General features: G+C 46.6%; 1 protein-coding gene and 1 long non-coding RNA gene across 2 annotated transcripts in view; one reads left to right on the top strand and one right to left on the bottom strand.

Annotated features, from left to right (window-relative positions):
- On the bottom strand, nucleotides 1-21,633 carry LOC106561399 (teashirt homolog 3). The gene is made up of 2 exons (XM_014125338.3): nucleotides 21,302-21,633; nucleotides 1-4,300 (listed from the first exon to the last, which is right to left on the bottom strand). Exons 1-2 carry the CDS (start codon nucleotides 21,339-21,341, stop codon nucleotides 987-989), a joined length of 3,354 nt encoding a protein of 1,117 aa, XP_013980813.2. The 5' UTR covers nucleotides 21,342-21,633; the 3' UTR covers nucleotides 1-986.
- The window catches only part of LOC123724509 (uncharacterized), a 21,309-nt gene continuing 15,893 nt past the window's right edge, over nucleotides 20,598-26,013 (top strand). The window contains exons 1-2 of the long non-coding RNA XR_006757067.2: nucleotides 20,598-20,956; nucleotides 24,053-24,146. This is a non-coding gene — a long non-coding RNA (uncharacterized LOC123724509). The remainder of the gene's footprint in view (nucleotides 20,957-24,052; nucleotides 24,147-26,013) is intronic.

The raw sequence follows: 26,013 nt of genomic DNA, 5'->3' as shown, positions 1-26,013 counted from the left end.
TGAAGCAATTTAAGTCAATTTAATAATAGAAGCAACAGGGCATGAACAACGTTCCATTTCATATATTTTGTTTTATCAAATAACATTTAGAAAACTATTGTGCAAAACATATTCATGTTAGTCTTCTTCAAAGGCTCTGCACCAGTGGATAGTCATAGTCCTCTTAAATGAGGAAATATAACAAGTATGCATAACAGCAAGTGGTAAGCCTATATACTATATGTACATTTTTACATAGACCTGGATTTTGAGGTCCCCTGACTTGATGATAAGCAATGTGGCAGATTTGACAGATCTGCAACACAAACTGTATATAAAATGTGATGTAACAGACTACTATGTTGTCAATTCATTTGGCAAATTCTCAGAAAGAGCACTCCCATGTTCTTACCAGATATCTTACAGTAAAAATAGACCAACTAAAAACTGACGCACCAAACTTGTTTTGAACTGTCAACTTGTCAATGCATACATGCAGTTCAACAAATGTATATAAACTTCACAAAATAAATACATTGTCATAAATCTGAAATGACTATACTTTCCAAAGGGAAAGTTCACCCAAAACACAAAATGACTTAAATATTTCCTAACCTTCAGCGAAGAAAACAAATGTTAAGTGTGTATCGTGGTCCTTCCTGGTCAATAGACAACTTACGGTAAAAGGTAAGGAAACACGTAACTTTGCAATTTGAGCAAACTATCCCTTTGAAAGCTGAATATTCATGAACTATATCTTCAACATATGAAGTTAATGTCTTTCGAAATAGAGAAAAATACAGACAAGCAAAGGCCATGGAAGTAAATACCATGTGCTGACACGTAACAGTAGTTAATGGCATCATTGTGCATTTGTCACACACTTCATTTGTTTTCTTTTTTCCTAAGGAACATTTTCAAATATTTTTTTTTTTACAGCGTATATTCCAGTATGTCCAATGCTGGCAGCACTCAAGTGTTTCTATAATGTAATGTCAATTCTACTTCTAGTGTTTCTCTATCTCAGAGACATACAGCAGATGGTCCTCCGGGGACATCCCGTGGCTCTTGCTGAGGTGGAGCTTGATGGCATGCTTACTGGCAAACTTACGGATACACAGCTGGCACCGGTACACAGTCCCACTGCCCTCCTCCAGTGACTGGGAGGAGGGTGGAGAAGAGAGGAGGAAGGGGTCCGGTAGGGGCAGTTTATCAGACCCGCCTTTCAAGGAGTCCCTCAGGGTCTGTTTGGGGGAGAGCTTGGCCAGGTCCTTCAGTCTGAAGCCCAGGTGGGCCTCCAGGTGGCAAATGTAGGCAGTGGGGGTCCGGATCTGTGAAGCACACTCGCTGCAGAAGAACACTGGGTGGCCCGAGTCCAGGTTCTTGAGGAACTTGGTCCGGCCAGTCCTCCTCAGCTGGTACTTGACGTTGGCCAGCCAGTGGCTGATGGTGGTCATGGAAAGACCAGTGAAACGGGACACGTGCATCCTCTCCTGGGGGCTCAGGTCGGACATGATGTACTTCCCCTCGGACGTCTGCCTGAGGCTGGAGGAGAACTGGGCCTGCAGGAGGATCAGGTGCTGGGGGTTCCAGTTGGACTGACGGCCCTTCCTCTTATTGGCCATGGACCCCTCAGCATCCTCTGCGGTGGTGGAGCCCACCATGTCTGTGACCCGCTCCGTGATCCTGGTCCGTGAGGGGGGCATGGAGATGTGGTGTGCTGATTGCGTCAGGTTCCTCAACATGTCGGAGATGTCCGACAGGGCGTTTTCATGGTGCGGGCTGCTGGATGTGAAGGGAGAGACCACGGTCATTTTAGCAGGGGTCACCATTGAGGAAGGGGAGATGGAGGAGGCTGTTGAGGAGGGAGTCAGAGGAGCAGAGCCAATAGAGCCCCCTCGATCACTCTTCCCTTTGGTCAGGTCCATGGGCTGGTCATCACTGGACTGACAGACACTGCTACGAGCCACGGGCACAGTTTTTTTTTTGTTGTGCGTGGGGGGAGCGGCCACGGCGGCCCTCTCGGCCATACTCTGGCTCAGCCTGGACAGCAGACTGAGAGGGTCCTGGCTGGGCAGGGTGGGCTTGGCTGCTTTCCCCAGGTGGACATTCATCACAGACTGAAGGGCACTTAAAGGGTTAACAAAGGGCTGCTCCAGAGGGGCGTGGCCTGTTATGAAGGCTGTGCTGCAGCTCAAAGCGGAGGCAGGTGATTGGACCATTTCTCTCAGGCGCTCTCTCTCAGACGGTGAGACCCTGTCGCTATGGCTACCTCCGTCGCTGCTAGCCAGGGTCACTGACCTCCACTCTCGGGGTGAGTCTGCTCCAGTGGATTCCCACCCCTCACTGCTACAGGGTGAGAGGTTCACCTCTTTCTTGGGGGACACCTTGCTCTTTACCCTCCTCTCCACTTTGGCCACTTTCTCTGTCACCTTCTTCACCAGCTCCTCCATGGCCTGGAAGTTGTTGAGGTGGGGGAGGGCAGAGCTCTGACTATCGGGTGGGGAGATCAGGGGCTGGGACTTGCTGAGGGAGGAGAGCCCCCCCTCCCCTCCAGTGAACAGGTACTTGACAGGGGAGCTCTTCTCAGGGCTACCCTGGGGCAGCTTCAGGGAGTTGGGGAACTGATAGGCAGCATGGATACTGGGGTATCCCCCCCAGCTGGGGTTACCACTCTGGGCTTTGTTGATCGCTGATGTCACGGTGTTCTCCAGGGACTTGAGGATGTCGAAGCCGCCCTTGGGGCTCTCTTTCAGGTCCTCCTCAGTCAGATAGTTATACTTGGTGGAGATGTCAAACTTCTCCTCCACCTCATCATCATCATCGTCCCCGTTCAACACCTGCTTGTCATGGCTGACCATGTCCTGGGTAAACTCTTCCTCCATCTCCTCTTTCTTAATGTCTTTGAGAGGAGGGGAGATAGCCGGGGGTGATACGGCAGAGGGTGGAGGAGGGGAGAATGTAGAAGGAGCTAATGGGATAGATTGAACCTGCTCCTCATTGGGGGGCGTGGCCTGTACAGGGCTGGGGGACATGGCCTCTGGGACTGGCCTACCTCCTCTCTTACTAGGGGGGTTGCAGTTGGTGACCCGGAGGAAGTGACCCGTCACCATCATGTGGGCGGTCAGCTCCTGCAGTGTATTGTGGGAACTCCCGCACTCCATGCACTTGAGGATCTGGGACTTGCGAGATTCGAACTGCCATGCATAGCTGGCGCCGTTCTGGTGGCCGAAGCGGTTGTTGGGGGTGATGTAGGGGTTGGAAGCCTTGTTGGATGGGATGTTGTGGTCACTACCTAGGAAGGCTTTGGGCTTGGGGGTCACCTCTCTTGAGCGTGGGGAGCCAGGGAGGTCCAGGCTCCCAGAGAGTGGGCCTCTCTTCCTTGAGATCATTTTGGCTGCCACAGGGGCCATGGGTTCCTTCAGAGGCACTTTCTGGTAGTGTTTGGTCTTGATCATGTGGACGCTCAGGTCCTGCAGGGACTCGAAGGAGTGGCCACAGTACATGCACTTCAGCACCTTCGCGGCATCCTCCTTGCCCTCCATCTCCAGCAGGGAGCGCTTGCGAGGCTTGGACCAGCGCCCCTTGGCCCCATTGGCTCCCCTATCGTGGTTGTCATCGCGGTAGTGACCCGTATCATTCATGTGCACAGTGAGGTCCACCAGGGTGTCGTAAGCAGCGCTGCAACCCTTGCAGCGAAACTTGCTGGCCCCGGTGAAGATGTTGCCGTACAGTCTGGGGTTCTGCCTGTGGAGCTGTACTGTGCTGAAGATACTGGGCTCAGAGGGAGGAGGGTTGTGGAGGCTCTGTGAGGCCTGCTGCTGCAGGGACTTAGCCACTGCAGACTGGTGCCAGTCATAACTACTGCTGCTGCAGCTACTGCTAGTGCTGCTAGTCCGCGGTGGCTTCTCCACGGGTGTCGGTGTCTGTGTTAGGGTTGAGTTAAAGTTCAGGGGTGACCAATAGGAGTTTGTCAGGAAGCTGGAGTAGATTTCCTTCATCTGTTCCAGGGTGTCCTGCGCCAAGGGAGCGTCCAGGCCCGAGGGGGTCCCTACCCTCACCCCTGCGCCGTTCAGAGGCTCTTTGCCAGGCCCCTCCTCAGATTTTACCGAGGCGGTCTCAAAGTCTGAGAGGGGGTCGCTGGCCTCGCTCACGTGTGATTCACTGTCCATCTCCTGAGCAGAGAGCTCAGCCCCAGCAATGGAGTCCTGGTCACCCAGTGGCTCTTTGGTGAGAAGGTCATTTTCTGAGCTCTCTCCCTCCTCTGGAAAGTCCACGTCCTCTCCTTCCACCTCCTCCTTCATCTCCTCTGGAGAGTAGGCTGGAGGGAAAACAGAAAAGAGAGCGAGTTATATTATGGCCAGTGAACACTGTGTTAGTAGAACTACTGTAGAGAAAGTTTATCTTCTACGGGTGCCTGAGGTCTCGCAGGAATAAATGAGCCATCTGTGAGGGATCCGAGTTAAAGCCAAGTTGAGAAATGACAGTCATCCTATTTCACCTCATCAACCGTTAAGGCAAGCCAGTGTTTATATACTACCCCAGCCACATGTATAACTTACTGATGCTCCGCTCCCCTTTACTTTGTTTATGGCGGGGAAAAAACTAATCTTGGCAAAAACATAATGTGCCATTTTATTTATCTCAGGGCGCAACAGCTTGAAATGAAAGCTGAATCTGAAATTAATGAAGCCCAATCGTGCTGTGGCATTCTCCTCTGGGGTAATAAATTAGTTGGATCAACCTCCATCTGTCAGTTAATATGTCTGACGCCTCTTCATCTGCCTCCTTACATGCACATGCCATCCACATTAACAAGGAAGTTTCACTCATTACTAAAAAAGGGAAGCGGGATTTATGACGATAAGACTATGGTAACATTTTTAGGGTCCGCAATAAACCATTTAAAAAGCATTTATGAATTCTGTGTTCACTACTTGTTCATAATTACTCCGACTTTAAGAAACTATTTAGTAATTATTAGTAAAGCATTTTTGCAGTCTCTAAAGTGAGTGCCATTTATGGTTCATAAATGTTTTGAATGACCACTAATTTCTCACAAGAAAATGGGCATGCCATTGGTAGACATTCCTGTCAACACAGGATGTTTAAGGAAATATACACATACACACGTGTGAATAACTATCTTACTAACATTTACAAATGTGGGAGTAATGATTATTAAATGGTGTGTACACTGTTTGTAAATGCCTTATAAATGTTTTATTATGGACCCTTAAAATAAAGTGTTACTGACTAGGTAAATGTTAGAATGACATTTTTCAATGTCATCTAGATTGATGCCAGTCACAACAGATTATCAAGAGTGATGTGGATTATGAGTATTGCAGACAGGGCAGGAATGGTTTTTGTAGCCCTGAATGTCTCCCTGAATGTCCCTCACAGGTGCTGGTGTTAGGCAAACACAGTATCAGGACATCAGACATTTCCTCAGAGAGAAAGAGAGGGAGGGAGAAAGACGGAGGGAAGAAGAGTGTGAGGTTGAGGAGAAGACAGCGGCAACACATAAGCGACCGGTCACTTTGCATGTGTGTGCCTTCAGCTCACCTTAGACAGGTGACTTGTTAGTGTGTGTGATGGGTGCCTGGCCCTAACAGATCACAGGGGACACAGACCCCTCCTTCAGTGCCCACCTCCCGTCCTCAGAGATAGACGGTCCCCTGTAGTGACAGACTGTCCCCCACCCGGGTCCCCACACACCATCACTCTGACACAGCTAAGTGGCACAAATGTCTTAGTGAAGGCCGCGTCACCAGCCTCCTCCCTCTGCCCCTCCCCTTTCTGTCCACTTCATTCTGGACTCAACCCCCCACCCCAAAAAAACAAAATCTCCAAAACAATGAGCAAAGATACTGGGAACATCTTGTATACTTATGACAGATATAGATGCAGATGAGCATACTGGCTCTGCACACACTGATCCACCATCCCAAACACCCACCCACCATCCAAACCATTCAACCACCAGCCCAACCACCCATCCACCAGCCCAACCATTCAACCACCAGCCCAACCATTCAACCACCAGCCCACCCACCCAACCAACCACCCATCCACCAGCCCAACCATTCAACCACCAGCCCACCCACCCAACCAACCACCCACCCACCAGCCCAACCATCCATCCATCCATCCATCCAACCACCAGCCCAACCAATCAACCAACCATCCAACCACCAGCCCAACCATCCAACCAACCAACCAACCACCAGCCCAACCATCCATCCAACCAACCAACCAACCACCAGCCCATCCATCCAACCAACCACCAGCCCATCCATCCAACCAACCACCAGCCCATCCATCCAACCAACCAACCACCAGCCCAACCAACCAACCAACCAACCAACCAACCAACCAACCAACCAACCCAACCACCAGCCCAACCAACCAACCAACCACCAGCCCAGCCCAACCAACCAACCAACCACCAGCCCAGCCCAACCAACCACCAGCCCAACCAACCACCAGCCCAACCATTCAAATCAGCCAACCACCAGCCCAACCATCCATCCAACCACCAGCCCATCCATCCAACCAACCACCAACCCAACCACCCGCCCAACCATCCATCCGCCAGTCCAACCAACCACAAGCCCAACCAACCACAAGCCCAACCAACCACAAGCCCAACCATCCATCCATTCATCGAACCACCAACCCAACTAACTAACCACCAGCCCAACCAACCGCCAGCCCATCCATCCAACCAAACAACCACCAGCCTAACCAACCACCAGCCTAACCAACCACCAGCCTAACCAACCACCAGCCTAACCAACCACCAGCCCAACCATCCATCGAACCACCAGCCCAACCAACCAACCACCAGCCCAACCAACCAACCACCAGCCCGACCATTCAAATCAACCAAGCACCAGCCCAACCATCCAATCACCAGCCCAGCCCATCCATCCATCCAACCAACCACCAGCCCATCCCTCCATCCATCCAACCACCAGCCCAGCCCATCCATCCATCCAACCAACCACCAGCCCATCCATCCATCCATCCATCCAACCACCAGCCCATCCATCCATCCATCCAACCACCAGCCCATCCAACCACCAGCCCATCCCTCCATCCATCCAACCACCAGCCCAGCCCTCCATCCATCCAACCACCAGCCCAGCCCATCCATCCATCCATCCAACCACCAGCCCATCCATCCATCCAACCACCAGCCCATCCATCCATCCAACCACCAGCCCATCCATCCATCCAACCAACCAACCACCAGCCCAACCAACCAACCACCAGCCCGACCATTCAAATCAACCAACCACCAGCCCAACCATCCATCCAACCAACCACCAGCCCATCCATCCATCCAACCAACCACCAGCCCATCCATCCATCCATCCATCCAACCACCAGCCCATCCATCCATCCATCCATCCAACCACCAGCCCATCCATCCAACCACCAGCCCAGCCCATCCATCCATCCAACCAACCACCAGCCCATCCATCCATCCAACCACCAGCCCATCCATCCATCCAACCACCAGCCCAGCCCATCCATCCATCCATCCAACCACCAGCCCAGCCCATCCATCCATCCATCCAACCACCAGCCCATCCATCCATCCATCCAACCACCAGCCCAGCCCACCCACCAGCCCATCCATCCATCCAACCAACCACCAGCCCATCCATCCATCCAACCAACCAACCACCAGCCCATCCATCCAACCAACCACCAGCCCAGCCCACCCACCAGCCCATCCATCCAACCACCAGCCCAACCATCCACCAGTCTATCCATCCATCCATCCATCCAACCACCAGCAAAACCATCCAACCACCCTATCCATCCATCCAACCAACCACCAGCCCAACCATCCAACCAACCACCAGCCCAACCATCCAACCAACCACCAGCCCAACCATCCAACCAACCACCAGCCCAACCAACCACCAGGCCATCCATCCATCCATCCATCCAACCACCCATCCAACCACCAGCCCAACCATCCATCCATCCAACCAACCACCAGCCCAGCCATCCAAACCAACCACCAGCCCAACCAAACCAACCACCAGTCCAACCATCCATCCATCCAACCAACCACCAGCCCAACCATCCAACCAAACACCAGCCTAACCAACCACCAGCCCAACCATCCAACCAAACACCAGCCTAACCAACCACCAGCCCAACCATCCAACCAACCACCAGCCTAACCAAACACCAGCCCAACCATCCATCCAACCACCAGCCCATCCATCCAACCAGCCACCAGCCTACCAACCACCAGCCCATCCATCCAACCAACCACCAGCCCATCCATCCATCCAACCACCAGCCCATCCATCCATCAGCCCAACCAACCATCAAACGACCAGCCCATCCAACCAACCATCCATCCAACCACCAGCCCAACCAACCACCAGCCCAACCAACATCCATCCATCCAACCAACCAACAGCCCAACCATCCATCCATCCAACCAACCACCAGCCCATCCATCCATCCATCAGCCCAACCAACCATCAAACGACCAGCCCATCCATCCAACCAACCACCAGCCCATCCATCCCTCCAACCATCAGCCCACCCAACCAACCACCAGCCCATCCATCCCTCCAACCATCAGCCCACCCAACCAACCACCAGTCCATCCATCCATCCATCCAACCACCAGCCCAACCAACCATCCATCCACCCACCAGCCCAACAATCCATCCACCATCCATCCACCATCCATCCATCCACCCCAACCAACGAACCACCAGCCCATCCACCCACCAGCCCAACCATCCATCCATCCACCCACCAGCCCAAACATCTATCCCACCAGCCCAACCATGCATCCCACCAGCCCAACCATCCATCCATCCATCCATCCATCCATCCAACCAACCACCAGCCTAACCAACCAACCACCAGCCCAACCATCCACCCACCAGCCCAACCATCCACCCACCAGCCCAACCAACCATCCAACGACCAGCCCATCCATCCATCCATCCATCCATCCATCCATCCAACCACCAGCCCATCCATCCCTCCAACCATCAGCCCACCCAACCAACCACCAGCCCAACCATCCATCCATCCACCCACCAGCCCAACCATCCACCCACCAGCCCAACCAACCATCCAACGACCAGCCCATCCATCCAACTAACCACCAGCCCATCCATCCCTCCAACCATCAGCCCACCCAACCAACCACCAGCCCAACCATCCATCCATCCACCCACCAGCCCAACCATCCACCCACCAGCCCAACCAACCATCCAACGACCAGCCCATCCATCCATCCATCCAACCAACCACCAGCCCATCCATCCCTCCAACCATCAGCCCACCCAACCAACCACCAGCCCAACCATCCATCCATCCACCCACCAGCCCAACCATCCACCCACCAGCCCAAACAACCACCAGCCCAACCAACCATCCAACGACCAGCCCATCCATCCATCCAACCAACCACCAGCCCATCCATCCCTCAGCCCATCCATCCCTCCAACCATCAGCCCACCCAACCAACCACCAGCCCACCCATCCAACCAACCAACAGCCCATCCAACCAACCCATCCACCAGCCCATCCATCCACCAGCCCACCCAACCAACCACACACACACACTATCCACTTCAAATCCCACATCCCCTACACACAAAAACATCCAGTCTAAACAAAAAAGTAATTGCTGGAATAACTCCCATTTCCAGTGCTAACAGCCAATCTCAGGGCGGGAAGCGGGTGGCGCTGGTCTGATGTGGGCCCTGGGGGTGGTGGGTGTCAGCAGGCAGGCAGCCCCACTGAGAGGGCCAGTCTAATGGGGACCTGACAGGTGTGGCCTAGTCTCCCATCCTGCCCGTAGATTTGGTTTGTCACTGGGTATCCATTAACTGCCAGTCTCTACTGATCGCCTGCGACAGCTCTGATCAAAAGATGTCACCGGGCGCTGTGCGCCTGGCAGGGCCTGGCACAGCGGTCGTAAAGAGAGCCAAACAGGCTGTAAATAAAATGACATGATCACTTCCCTGGCCTCCCATGTCCTGGACACAATTATGATAATGTGAAAGGAGGAGGTAAATCGCTCACCGCTCGGCAGCAAACCGGCAGGGAAGATATCTCGGTCGTTGTTTTTTTCCTCTCCGCTTCCGGATGGTGTTTGTGCGAGTGTCTCATTTGAAGAAGGAAATACAGTCAGGATGAGGTAGCTATGTTAATGTGTTTGTATCCAGAGCAGCTGGTCACAGATGTCAGGTTTAATCACGGAGGTTATGACTCTGGCATTAGCAGGCAGGTTGAACGAGTCCTTAAGTCTTATAGTCTTGACCTATCATGAACATGTCTCACATATTTCTTCAAATCTCTGTTCTATCTTTATATGACCACTTTTGGTGAAAGTGCGCCAGTCATCTAGCCATTCTTTCTTACTGTTGCATAAAAATTAAAAAGGGATCAGAATTTCAAGGTCCTTAAAAAAATAAAAAATAAATAGCTTTTCTGGCTATTTAAATACAGACATATACAACCTACTTTAGGTTACTGTTCATTAGTGTAAAGTCTAGACAGCCAAAGAAAGGAAGACTAAGAGATGGCCAAAAGGGCCTCGCAAAAACAAAACAAAAATGGCCGACCAGCAGTCAACGGTCCCAGGCAATTTAAAATGCCAAACAGCCATTACATCTGAGCACTATCTGTTAATTTGATCCCCAATGACTGATCATCCATCACCGTGGGTGACAACCACCATCCAATTATTCTCCCTGGCTTGACTGACAACAGAGGTGATTTATCACGCTAATAAAATATGATGGGTTTTGTGGGTTCATTTTGAGAAACAGAATGGATTATTAAGAAATCAGAATACACCTGGATGGATAATTAAGATGGCTACACTCTCATGGGTTCTTTAAAAAGGTTATTTGTGGTGGGGTAGGGTTCTACATGGAAGCTTTGTCATCTGAGGAACCCTTTATGGTTCTAGCTAACACCTGTTTTTTCTAAGAACGTAAAGTATCTGGGTGGTGTATTTGCTAATAGTGGTTGTGTGGGCTTTATCATGATTAAATCTGCCAAACGCTGCACTTTGGACTTAGTGTGGGAGGCAGTTTCACATCTCAGTCACGCTTCACACAGGAATAGCAAGACCAGAACACACACACACACAAACAGGAATCTTTCACATGTAGAGAAACACATCCTGCACGAACACAAACTAAACCCTACAAATTACAAATATAGTCTGTCGTCGGTTGCAACACACACATACAGGCGATGAGAAAAGACAGTGACATCTTTGGCATGATCACGGCATTCCTGTGGAGTATCAATTTCATAAACATTAGGGCCGCAGACGCGGACGGATAGATCATTTGATAGAAATGCTGGAGAGACATGGGATAAAAAGGTACAGCAAAAGTAAAAGAAAGGAAACCAGGCCCCCTCTGACGGTAGATGGTATAATCAAAACAAAGCATGTCTCAAAGTAAGAGGCACACCCTAGTTCATCATCAGTAATCATATAGTCACAGTCTGGACTGGAAAGCTTGTCGAGAGAAGGAAGCAAGACACGATTTAGTCTACAACCAGATTTTTTGACGTTGAAAGAAAACAAAACATGCAAACTGAAGTTATCAATTTGTAAGAATCAACCTTTAAGAATGGTAAGGGTGTTGTCGGATCTCTGTTGCCCCTCAGTCCCTGCTCCCTACACAACTAACCTCCTCAGTCATCCTACACAGCTGGGGAAACAGTAGAGCTGGGAGCCAAATCACGCACAACACCGGGGTAAACAGGATGTGTAATCACTACTACCAAAGTCTGCACTACAACCACTTCATGACACACTGTAACAGCTTACAGCTAGCGACAGGAGCTGAGCAGAGAGCAGCTGAAAAGTGGGAGAGGAGGGAGAAGAGACGGAGGAGTATTATATTCATTGGTGGTCCAACCACCGCCTAGCCTAAAGCTGCAGACGTAGACAATCATCTAGCACCGCAGCAAAATGTGGGTCATGAATATTCATAGGAAAGGGATGCCATCACTAAACGCTCTCGTTCTGCAACTGTACCACATAACAATAACAGCTCCACAGCAAGGAGGCTAGGGTTGTCCAGTTAGAATTGGCTAATGCTAGCTCGAGTTAGCAGTGGCTATTTAAACAAATCCAAACTGTAGATTAATCTATCCTGGCCCATATACTGCTTTCAGGGTAACTGGAAAAAGAGGTAGGTGTGAAAAAATATAGTATTTAAAAGGGAAAATCTTTCGAGGATCTGAGGTGGTAAGGAACAACACTCTACAGTAGAGTTATGATCATAGCTAGATCACAGGGAGGGTACTGAGAGCGCAGAGAGTTAAACAGGGCCTCACAACACGGCGGACAAGTTTCTTATTCCTGATGTGTTCTTTAACTGGGACCTCTCACCCTTAAAGCAACACAGCCCCTCGGCGGCAGGGGGGGGGGGGGGGGGGGGGGGGCTTACTGACAGGAAGTAGCCTTAAAACACTTAGAACCTCCAGGCAGGAAATCACTTCTGCCTCAATCACACAACCGCAAGCCACTGACTTCCACTAGCTCGGTTCCCAGCAGTTGACTGAGTAGAGGATTTAAAAGAGAGGAATAATTTCATACAACAGCCTTGTTTGGTTCTGTTAAACTGTCCTAAGATTAGTGGGAAAAGGAAGGAGGAGAGTATTATACTCATTGAAATGTCTTTATTCCATTAGCATTTGTCATGCTAGGCTAACCACTCCTTGGTCTAGCAGTGGTGTTCACCTCGTGGTCTCTGTTGCTAGGAAGGCTGAAGCAGGTGAAATGACACTGACTGCCAGAACAAATAGGCTACAGGTGTCATAAGTCATACCCTCAAGAGAAAGATTTACTAAAATGTAGGAATGGGAATTGCCAGGGACCGCATGATACGATATTATCACGATAGCTAGGTGCGATACGATATGTATTGCGATTCTCATGATTCTATATGTATTGCGATTCAATACTGCAATCGTATTGTGATCTGATGTTCCAAACATATTGCTCATTATATGTCTGCTGCAAAGAGACAAGAGAGAGCATGAGAAAATGAGTTTTGATCAGTCATAGAAATAAAAGTGCTGAAAACAGCTTGGCTCACCATTTAAAAAGAAGATGGAGAACAAACTCCAGTGTTTTTCATCCTATAGTTTTGGCACATGTACAGCCGACTAGCTACCGCTACCTAGCAATTATTATTGTCATTTTACAAATCGATACCTGGGAGTCAAAGTATCTATATAATATCGGCCAAAATAATTTGCCGATATCTAGCTATAGATTTTTTTCCCCCATCACTACTAATGTGTGCCTGGTCGCTCAGAAAGAGATGCTCACGACAGTCTATTGTAACTGTACATCTCTGTTCCTATTTTTTAGCCCCTAATGAACGAGGTAATACACTTTGTCCGCTGATTGTAGTGCAGGATGTGTACTCTGGGAGATGGGAAAAATCACAGATATCCCTCTCGCTCCAGGCAAGCCTTAGGGCTGTACCATGTCAAAGCAGGGGAAGAGAGAGAGAGAGAGAGGCTGAGCAGGCATATATATTAAACTGTACTGTACCCCCAGAATGCTGCACTGTTGTTTTATGACTGTACCTCCAATAGGCAGCTGTATATACAGACCTTTAGGACGTGAGCTATATTGGTTTCAAACAGGTACAGTTCAAAGACATTACGATCTTCCACATACAAAAAGATTAAGGGAGAGAGAGAGACCGTTTCAGATGTTATGTTCTCGCCCTATAAAAGTGTTTAGAACTAGACCCAGTCACAATAACTGATGGATAAATGGAAACAAACAAATGAATACTACCTAAACAGCTTACACAGGTGCAGAATGGGTTGGCAATGGGTTCACAAGTTCAAACATCAGAGTGGAAGAATTCTGTGTTACGGGAAAGCTGTGCTCTCAGATCTACCCTAAACCTATCGTCCAAGACCAAGCACTAACATAGGGTCACATTATCCAGTACTTGTACAGTTTTCTACCCATATCACCCAGTAATTCCCCTCAGCTCTACATCAATCATATATCCTTCAAGATCTACCATGTATGATATATTATCCACTCCAGTACACTTGTCTTACAGTTGCTCTACCCACATAACTCCTACTTCCTTGTATTTGTTCTCATCTCTCTTGTCCACCCCACTATAGCTAGCTCCATAGGTCATATGTTAACTGCTCTTTAGATTAATGTTCTGATGGTGTGACTCCAGCACAGGTCACCTGCCTCTGCCTTATCCTGTACCTAAGCCTCTGCCAGGACATAGGGCCAACTTCACTCCCAACAAACAGCTGTTGCGATGATCGCCTGGCAACGAGGTGGTGATGGACGACCCTAAGATGGATGGCCACCATAAATCACACAACACCAGTGTGTTGGGGGGAGGGGAGAAGAGAGAGAAACTAAAGAAAGAAGGACAAAAACAAAATAACCTTTTCTCTCTTTGTGGAAGAGGCAGTGGTGCTGGCCTTGCCTTGACCTCTCACTGAGCTCTTAGTGGTGATAGTGGTGTAACTGCATGGAGCACGATGGGTCAGACGCCTGACGACCTCATCAGGAAAGAGAAAGAAGGGTTTTGGTCTGACACCTAATGCGTTGAATTGCTAATCTACGCTACACTATCAACTGACTGATTATACATTAAAACGAACCATCACTATTTTTATTCCGTCTAGGAAGAAAAGCTCCTTTCACCCACGAAATGGTTTGCCAGCACATTGTTCACTTATAAGACTGGGATCTACTCTTTCAAAGGGCAGAACCCTCCCGGCAAAGCAAAGCAACCTGGGTAGTGTAGTTGAAGGATCAACATCTGATTCGGCCCAACTGCTGTGGCACGGGTGTCTAGTTACACTCAGGCAGAGAGCATGGTCATCCATCACACAGTGAGTGTCTGTCTAAGGCTTTCCACCCTGCCTCTGCTCGTCCTGCTCTCCAGTTACAGCCCTACACGGCCAGCCTAAATAATATTCTCCATGATAAATGGCACTATAAGCCTGGGATCCATCATTAATCTGCTTTTTAAAGAAGCATCCCCGGTTAGGACCACAGGAGAGCAGAGCAGCTTGGGTTCATTTTGAGGCCAGCCTAGCATGAGTGATACCCGTCAGCCCGCTCATCATGGAGCTACAGATTCTCTCTCTCTCTCTCTCTCTCTCTCTCTCAGCCATAGATACACACACACACCGCACACATTACACAAGGTGTAATTACACACAGATAACACACATTTCCAAGAACCAGATATTGTTCACATTTGTACAAACATCCAGGGATCGCCATGGAAAAACATTGTCACTCATCAAAACATAACTCATGTCACTCAATCCTCTGTCATTCAAAAAACCCTCCTTGTCCTCCTCCCCCATCCCCTCTAGTGCTTTGTACAGTCCCACACTGTTGTGAAAAACTTTTCAAAGTGCTCTTTGTCTCTTTCCTTCTTGCTCCTCCTTTTCTCACTACTCGCCCTTCCCCTCTTTCTCCATTCCTTCCCTTCTTTCTCTTTGTTTCTCTCAGTCCTCTGTCTATTTCTCTCCTCTTTCATTATCTCCCTCTCCCTCTTTCACCCCCTCCCTGTGTGTCTGCTAAAGCCAGTATGATAAATGACACACGTCAGTTTGTCAGGAGCGAAGGGTGGGCCAGTGATAAATGACTCTGTTGAAAAGGAAATCGGCTTTTTGGCATGGCCAGGCTATTCTCCTCCTGGATTCAGTTTCAGGACCCCTGAAGACCAGAGTAGGCTCAGTTTCCCGAAAAGAGCACACATCCCACTAGGCTCTGATGCGTTACCCCTGGGGGAGGAGGGTTTGAGTGAGCGAAGCTGCTCCAATTGTCACCATAGCACAGCTGCATCTATAACAACAACAAACGGTGGGACGCTTTTTAGAAAGTACCTCCGTAGGCCTACTCCAGTCCAGACAGAGGGCTCTTACATACAGATGAGGATGGCTAAAGTTTTTTATTTCTGTGAGAAGGTTCGCTTTTCTTTTCTGGAGCCCGGCCCTATGGTCTGACATATGTCAAGTGGGGTTTAAAAGGGAGAGGAGCCTGTTCCACCTCTCCTCACTCATTCACTGGCAGTTCAGGGTGGCATTGTTACCATCACACTGGGTGGATTTATGGAGTCAGGCCCTATGGCAAAAACAAAAAGGCATCTGTCAATACCAGTGGGAAGCACTCTGTCACCCACCCCTCCATGGCCTGGCAGACAGGCGTGGAGTGCTCATTAGGTATGCACTTATCAGACACATAGATCACAGACATGACTCAACCTCGCCGGAATCTAACCACAGTAACGTTCATTAGCAATGGGCTGAGTGGTGTAAAAAAACAAGACTTCCTCGAGACTCGGACCTGCACGGTCTAGCCCTATCTATTGTTTAGTGGAACAATTACAAGCCCATATGGCCCCTCATTCCCGTAATGACATATACAGAACACACACACACACACATACATACAACACCGAGTCACCCACAGAGAAAAACTGTGTTTTGGTGTGATTTCCAATCCAGACACTATATAAACGTGTCTTTCTACAACAGCTGTTGGTCTCTGTAATCCATATGTCTCTAAGCAAGTTTGTAAGTGAGAGCATCCGTTTTCAATTTCAATGTATATTTTAGATCTTTGTGTAATGTGCGCTAATGATAATCTACAGTATCTGAGCCAATTTCTGTCTAAGTATAAGAGATTCTGCAATGACGACAATGGTTGAGTGACAATGAGGATGGGGTGAGGAGGAGGAATGAGGGGGGGAGGAGAGAGAGAGAAGAGGGATAGAGGGCGAAAAGGGTTCAGAGAAACGATGGCCTATGACTGACCCTCCTCACTGCAGACTTTATGGCTGCCATTCCTTTCATTACCCCTGCCATCCAAACTGCACACACTGAACACACGGCTGATTGCTGCCACTCTGGCACAGCTGACCTGGAAGCCATAGGCCTGACCCTGCAGAAACAGGAGACTTCTAGCCGTAGAGCCCAGTCTAAACCAGAACCCCACCTCCTGTCGCTAGCTCTGCTCACACACGACTGGAGCACAGGCCGGATTTGAGCAGGGGCCTGGATTTCACTACGCTGGCCTGAGTAGGAGACTCGATACCTGTCTGGGACAGAGTAACTCTCACATCCATAGAAACTAGAGGTCGACCGATTAATGAGAATGGCCGATTAATTAGAGCCAATTTCAAGTTTTCATAACAATCGGAAATCGGTATTTTTGGACACCGATTAAAAAAAATACATTTTTATAACACCTTTATTTAACTAGACAAGTCAGTTAAGAACACATTCTTATTTTCAATAATGGCCTAGGAACGGTGGGTTAACTGCCTTGTTCAGGGGCAAAACGAGAGATTTTTACCTCGTCAGCTCAGGGATTCAATCTTGCAACCTTATGTTTAACCAGTCCAACGCTCTAACCACCTGCTTTACATTGCACTCCACGAGGAGCCTGCCTGTTACGCAAATGCAGTAAGAAGCCAAGGTAAGTTGCTAGCTAGCATTAAACTTATCTTATAAAAAAATCAATCAATCATAATCACTAGTTAAACTAGTAATATCATCAACCATGTGTAGTTATATAGCCTGTCCTGCGTTGCATATAATCGCTTAGGTACACGTTGCTCCAACGTGTACCTAACCATAAACATCAATGCGTTTCTTAAAATCAATACACAAGTATATATTTTTAAACCAGCATATTTAGTTAATATTGCCTGCTAACATGAATTTCTTTTAACTAGGGAAAATGTGTCACTTCTCTTGCAACAGAGTCAGGGTATATGCAGCAGTTTGGGTCGCCTGGCTCGTTGCAAACTGTGTGAAGACTATTTCTTCCTAACAAAAGACAGCCGACTTCGCCAAACAGGGGATGATTTTACAAAAGCGCATTTGCGAAAAAGCACAATCGTTGCACAAATGTACCTAACCATAAACATCAATGCCTTAAAATCAATACACAGAAGTATATATTTTTAAACCTGCATATTTAGCTAAAAGAAATCCAGGTTAGCAGGCAATATTAACCAGGTGAAATTGTGTCACTTCTCTTGCGTTCATTGCACGCAGAGTCAGGGTATATGCAACAGTTTGGGCCGCCTGGCTCGTCGCGAACTAATTTGCCAGAATTGTACGTAATTATGACATAACATTGAAGGTTGTGCAATGTAACAGGAATATTTACACTATGGATGCTACCCGTTAGATAAAATACGGAACGGTTCCGTATTTCACTGAAAGAATAAACGTGATAGTTTCCGGATTCGACCATATTAATGACCTAAGGCTCGTATTTCTGTGTGTTATTATGTTATAATTAAGTCTATGATTTGATAGAGCAGTCTGACTGAGCGGTGGTAGGCACCAGCAGGCTCGTAAGCATTCATTCAAACAGCACTTTCGTGCGTTTTGCCAGCAGCTCTTCGCAATGCTTCAAGTATTGCGCTGTTTATGACTTCAAGCCTATCAACTCCTGAGATTAGGCTGGTGTAACCCATGTGACATGGCTAGCTAGTTAGCGGGGTGCGCGCTAATAGCGTTTCAAACGTCACTTGCTCTGCATGGGTAACGCTGCTTCGAGGTAGGCTGTTGTCGATGTGTTCCTGGTTCGAGCCCAGGTAGGAGCGAGGAGAGGGACGGAAGCTATACTGTTACACTAGCAATACTAAAGTGCCTATAAGAACATCCAACAGTCAAAGATATATGAAATACAAATCGTACAGAGAGAAATAGTCCTATAATTCCTATAATAACTAGAACCTAAAAGTTCTTACCTGGGAAAAGGAACCACCAGCTTTCATATGTTCTCATGTTCTGAGCAAGGAACTTAAACGTTAGCTTTCTTACATGGCACATATTGCACTTTTAATTTCTTCTCCAACACTTTCATTTTGCATGATTTAAACCAAATTGAACATGTTTCATTATTTATTTGAGGCTAAATTGATTTTATTGATGTATTATATTAAGTTCAAAATAAGTGTTCATTCAGTATTGTTGTAATTGTCATTATTACAAATAATAATAATAAAAAAAAAAAATATATATATATATATATATTTTTTTAAACGGTCGATTAATCGTATTGGCTTTTTTTGGTCCTCCAATAATCGGTATCAGTGTTGAAAAATCATAATCGGTCGACCTCTAATAGAAACACCCACACACACCAAATATAGCCACTAACTGTGAGGAGGCTAACCTAGGGGCCACCCTGTTAGGTTCCAGTCACTACACCGAGTACACTCACTACAATGCTTCAAAAGCAAAAAGCACAGCCCCTGGGCCTATAGTCTAAGCTAATCACAAGCCATTTGAATGCATCCTGAGTTTCCTCCCCAGCTGTTTGAGTTTCTCCTGTTAGGCTGTCTTCAGAGCACTCAAACCTGACCCATGCAGGTACACTGGGCCATTTGTCACCTGCAGCGGAAAATTGAGTTACAGCACGACCAAATGTGAGTGCTGCGCCGGGGACCAAGGCACTGTGTAATATCAACTTGATTACATCAAAGTGGTGGCAAACCTAGTTGGTTGGGGCCGGGCACACCAAGGCTTGTCATCTCCAATCATTAAGCCCGTCAAGACTCCATCAGTCCTTCCAACTAATTAGGTTAACTCTAATTAAGCTAGCAAAATATCTTTGCTTTTTCTACCAGCCAAGAACAAGGCAGAGAGAAAAGTGGGGCCGAGAAAGGAGTGGGGTAGAGAGAGAGGTTTTTCATGGAAGTCTCAAGGTTGCTTTGGGCCGGCTCTCTCCCGAAGTCCCTAATCAAGACCCACCATCGGTCATCCTTTTCTTTTCTCTCTCTCCATCCCCATTTTCTGTGCTGCAATCAATTCATCATCACCCTTTGTGTGCAACTGAACAGTTGACAACTTTATAACTTGCAGCTGCAAGGGACCCACTGACTAAGAGGTAAAAAACCCAAAGAGAATCAATGGATGAATGAATGAACAAATAAATTACATTTCCTAACATCTCCATAACTAACACAGAATGGGTCTATATTACAACATGCCATGATCCTGCGTCAGAGAGACAACAAAACAAGTGGATAGGAAAGAAAAAAAGGAGAAACAAGATATTCCACTGATCTCAAATCAGAAAGCTTTCAGTCATTCTTTATGTGCTCCCCCCAGCCTCTCTCTCTGGGAGAGATTGAGGGTGTACATTAGGCAGGGGCATTTTGATGAAATAAAAGCCCGGGCCAGCGTATGGCTAAACAGAATGGGAGCACTCACTCAGCCTGTCTCTGATTGACCATTAAAGCCATTGATGAATGGGGCTGTCAGAGGAGAGAATTAAATCAAACATGAAACAAAGCCGTCCTGACTGCCTGGTCTGACAGAGCAAACCATTCCTCCCCTCCATTACATAGCGCACGTCTCCTTTTACAACCCCCCCAGTGTGTGTGTGTGTGTGTGTGTGGTAGGCAATATGTGTGTGTGTGTGTGTGTGTGTGTGTGTGTGTGTCAGAGAGCCAGTGATGTCTGACTGTGAAACCACTTTACCCCTTTGCTTTTTTCGTGAGTCACTTGACCATTGCAGAGGAGAGGGAGGAAAAAGTACACAATGCTTTCAAAGTGGTTTTAATGTGACGTCAAGGGGCTGCATCACATGGTGGAGTGAATTCCTGATGTAGATCGGGAAGGAACAGATCAAAGCCGGATGACAGCCAATCAATCAACCGTCAAATCAGACATGGCAACTGTCGATTATAGCTTCTTCCAGTCCACATAATCCCTTTGTCTGTACCCAATTGTTTATTTTATCAAAAAAAAGAGAGGTCATTCTTCAACCTCCCAATTCCAAAGTTAGCCGCTTGGCTCAAATGTTCACAAAGACCATACTACAGAGACAGTAGGCTCTGGCACCGCCTTGGGATTCCGTTATAGCAGACTGAACACCGTTTCCCCATATTCTAATTCGTCCACCACGGTAAGTTAACGTTTACCAGGAAAGTCAGCTATCCACGGGAACAATGGGAAGAGGAAAGTTGACTGTAGCTATCGGATGTGAGTGCTACTGAGAAAAATAGTATGGCTACTTTGTAACAAGGGGAAACAAATGGCAACATTCGAGGGATAGTTACAGTAGCGTGCTACTCCTGGGTTAGTAGGCTCGCATTAGTGTTACAAATCAAGTTAGCCTATACATCGAGTGAAAGCACTAGCACTCCTATGAAAAAATACTGGAAACGGAAATCCAGAGGTTTGAGAACAACACATCTTTCAGCTTCTATAGCTACATATAAAACCCTTCCCGTCGTAGTAGCCTACGTACCTGCAGCGCGCCTGGGCGCTTCTTGCTTCCTCCGCGGCATGTTTTCTTTCCCAAAGAAGAGTTCTCTTTGGCCTCACAGAATCAGAGCTACTCCACTACACCGCGATTACGCCTTCATACACGAAACAGTGAGTGTTATCCGTAAAAAAGCTAAGAGCATTGTTTTTCAAATAGCACAGAAAAACGAAGCAAGTCGGGAAAAACTGCGAATATCTGTTTTTCGTCCCCCTATGCGCGACCACAGGTAATGATCAACAGCGTTAAACGCGATCACCTCGGATCCTCTCTTGTCGAGGCAACAGGCAAACTTCAGCGATAGCGTCATTCAAAGCATGAGACTGGGCAAACCCACTTTACACCTCGAGAGGGGAGGGACATTATGACACGAGGCTGTCTGTCTTATTCTCTTTACTGTCAATAATGTGTGGGCTAACGTTACGTATGTTCACAGTGGGAACACCACTAGTAATTAGAATAGTTAACGTTTTGATAAGGACATACATTTAGTCTAGTCTACATTAGGCCTATACCTTTATGATCACTACTCTGGACGGTTCTGACTTAGAATATGTGGACAACTATAAATACCTAGGTGTCTGGTTAGACTGTAAACTCTCCTTCCAGACTCACATTAAGCATCTCCAATCCAAAATTACATCTAAAATCTGCTTCCTATTTTGCAACAAAGCATCCTTAACTCATGCTGCCAAACATACCCTGACTAAAAACTGACATAAAACTGACTATCCTACCGATCCTTGACTTCTGGGATGTCATTTACAAAATAGCCTCCAACACTCTACTCAGCAAATTGGATGTAGTCCATCACAGTGCCATCCGTTTTGTCACCAAAGCCCCATATACTACCCACCACTGCGACCTGTATGGTCTCGTTGGCTGGCCCTCGCTTCATATTCGTCACCAGACCCACTGGCTCCAGGTCATCTATAAGTCTTTGCTAGGTAAAGCCCCACCTTATCTCAGCTCACTGGTCACCATAGCAGCACCCACCCGTAGCACGCGCTCCAGCAGGTATATTTCACTGGTCACCCCCAAAGCCAATTCCTCCTTTGGCCGCCTTTCCTTCCAGTTCTCTGCTGCCAATGACTGGAACGAATTGCAAAAATCACTGAAGCTGGAGACTCATTTCTCCCTCACTAACTTTAAGCATCAGCTGTCAGAGCAACTTACCGATCATTGCACCTGTACATAGCCCATCTGTAAATAGCTCACCCAACTACCTCATCCCGATATTGTTATTTTTTTTCTCCTTTGCACCCCAGTATCTCTACTTGCACATTCATCTTCTGCACACCTACCATTCCAGTGTTTAATTGCTAAATTGTAATTATTTCGCCACTGTAGCCTATTTATTGCCTTAACTCCCTAATCTTACTACATTTGCACACACTGTATATAGATTTTCTATTGTGTTTTTAACTGTACGTTTGTTTATCCGATGTGTAACTATGTGTTGTTTGTGTCGCACTGCTTTGCTCTATCTTGGCCAGGTCGCAGTTGTAAATGAGAACTTGTTCTCAACTGGCCTACCTGGTTAAATAAAGGTTAAATAAACATTTTCAAAAATAATAAAAGTTTACAATGTTCTTAGCGCTTGACCATAACTCTCAGTTCTATTACACATAAATCATTGGATGAAGTTTTGTTAAGAGCAGCGACATTCGGTCTGAACATTAGCCTAACACGCATTGCATGCTCTATGGTTTTGGAAGCATAAGGACCTTATCTTTCATGTCAGCGAGATAATAAAAAAATATCTATATTTTAAATTGATACACACCTTTCTTAGGGTTAGGGTTCCCACACTGCCACATATTTTCATGTTACAGTGATTGTTTACAGAAAACAGATGGGAGACAATAGTGGACCTGTGCTAATTAGCTATTTGCGTACCTGTGTTTAAACGAAGAAGGACGCAACAAACGTGGTGACACTGAAATACTCTCGGCTGCAACTGTGTTAAAACACTGTAAAGTAATTGTTTATTTTGCATTTGTGAAATTATTTTGATGTGATATGAAAGTAGAGGGATTTATGTTTCTAGAACCATACCGCAATTGAGAAGCGATTCACTTTTGTAGTGGCGACCCATCATTCAGGTCAGGTGGGGCAGTTAATAAAGCCGCATACAAACAGGCAGCTCCAAAATGCAGGTGTTTCAGCCTTGCTCAGTGCTTTCTGTGGTGGTGGGGCAGGCCAGCAGGAAATAGGAGCATTGCACTGTGTTTGGCTCAGCATTGCACCGTGATTGGCTCAGTGTTCTGTCACTCATGGGGACACTACGTCACCCGCCTTTAGTAAGGGTAGACATCAAGAATGTGAGCCCTTTGAGTTCTGCCATAGACTTAGATTGGAAGTGCCCTTCCAAGAAGGCTCAAGGTCATTGGCCACAGATAAAATTATGTCAAATCACATATCTACAGTAGCTTTGATTGGACTGATCATGTCAACATCTTACTTTCAAAGTCTTAGCTAGCAGTCATCATCAGTTGTCATCAAGTCGACAATCTACTTACAAATCCTTTTTAATCCTTGTCATATGAAGAGAAATTATAGATAAAACGTATCGGTGCTCATCGGCCATTGGACATAAAGATTACACAACAAGTTGGAAATCACAAATTCAACAATGACTAATTTGGAAGGAATCAGTGGCTAACTGCAAGTGTTGCAAAGAAACCATTAACGCTAACCTGCTATTCAATGGAGTGGTTGTGTTTTTTTTTTCAGAATTCCCACCATAAATCCAGAGAATGCCAGACTTTGATGACAAAGTTTGATGACAATATTTGCCCACAAAGGACCGCTGCGCCACCTTCACAAGGTGAGTCTAAAAATGTCTTGTATGCTGCTGCATAAATGATGTAATATGCAAGGCAGAAATGTATACTGTAGCTAAGAAAGTAATACTAAGTGCATGTTGTATAGTAAGCTGTTAGTAGCCCATGTGCCTCACCCTAATAATTTGGTCTATTTTCACCAACGCGGTATTGTAAACACATCGTTCGTGGCCCAGTGAGTGCTTGTTTGGCTACTGTTTTGTACAGCTTTGACAGTGCTACTGATAGTAGTGGTGGTGCTTGGCTTACACGTGCAAATTCAGCACACACACAACATGGCTGCAGCGTAGCCTAGTGGTTAGAGCGTTGGACGAGTAACTGAAAGGTTGCAAGATCGAATCCTCTAGCTGACAAGGTAAAAATCTGTTGTTCTGCCCCTAAACAAGGCAGTTAACCCACTGTTCCTATGACGTCATTGAAAATAAGAATTTGTTCTTAACTGACTTGCCTAGTTAAATGAAGGTAAAAAAATGTATATTCTAAAAATTATTGAACGCTTGAAATAGTGTTATATGATGTGTATCTTTTTTGACTAGCAAAGACCCATACGGCGTTCAATGTGCTTCACCCTAATAATTTGGTCTATTTTCACCTCTTAATTTCGCCTACTGTTCTAAATTGGTGGTGCACATATAGCTTATAACTTGTTTTAGAGAAATGTAATAATTGAATATTGTAAGAGCTTACATTGTCTGCTTATTTGTCCCCTTTATTTATCCTACGGTTCTGCCTTGTACAGGGAGTACACTGTAAGAACGGCCCATGTTCTGAATTCTGTCGCTGTACATTTCAAAAGTGCTGAACAAATAGTTATATTGACTACGGCCGTCGTCGCTTGCTCATTAATGTCATAATCGAAATAACGGATTGCCTCTTATCCTCTTGCTGTTCCCTTATGCCATAGTTTGTACATCTCAATTGTCAGTAGAAACCACGTTTGTTTAAGCAAGTCAGCCATATCAGCTGTGTTTTTTAAAAAGGCAGTAAATGAGGCTGAATGACCTGTTTCTCTGCCAGACAAGGCTTCGCTGATAGCCAGGTGTAGCAGTGGTAAGGTGTTGGGACTCTGCCGTTGGGACTCTGCCGTTGGGACTCTGCCGTTGGGACTCTGCTGTTGGGACAGCTTTATGTAGGACCTAACAGTTTGTGGGCACCGTTTGCCACCGTTATAGTGCAATTAATGTATTGTTTAGTGTTGTGTAGTGGCTTTGCTGGCATGCACGTGGGAACTCATTCAAGACTGTTGGAGAAGCTTTCCAGGTGAAGCCAAGAGTGTGCAAAGTTGTCATCAAGGCAATGGGTGGCTACTTTGAAGAATCTCAAATATAAAATATATTTTTGTTTTTTTTTAACCTCCAAAAGAGTAAAATGTCAACAAAAAAAACTTGAATGAGTAGGTGTGTCCAAACTATATATATATATATATATACACAAATTTATTTTATATTTGAGATTCTTCAAAGTAGCCACCCATATATATATATACTCTAATAAATATGTTTTATATATATATATATAAAACATATTTATTAGAGTAGAAAATAATAGAATAAAAGAACTACAATAAAACATTTTCAGATAGAAGTCAACTCACTAGATATGCAAGTGGTCAGAGGTGACAATATTGTCTGCTCCTCTTCTTATAACCTCATAATAATCAAAGTGCCTTTGAAAACTAAAAGAAAGTATGGTGCTGCTTTTTTTCCCTAGTCAACTACCACTTATGGCACTGGAAGGATGCAACTGAAAATGGAAGGATGCATTTTTAGTGTTGGAACTAGGATAATGATTACTTGGCCATGTTAATTTCCCCTACCCTTCAAAGGGGGTAAGGTCCTTTGATTCCCCTTT

Source organism: Salmo salar, chromosome 10, assembly GCF_965601325.2.
Source record: "Salmo salar chromosome 10, fSalSal1, whole genome shotgun sequence".
Lineage (NCBI taxonomy): Eukaryota > Metazoa > Chordata > Actinopteri > Salmoniformes > Salmonidae > Salmo > Salmo salar.
The sequence above is the reverse complement of the archived record's forward strand: the minus strand, read 5'-3'. Positions and strand labels throughout refer to the sequence as shown.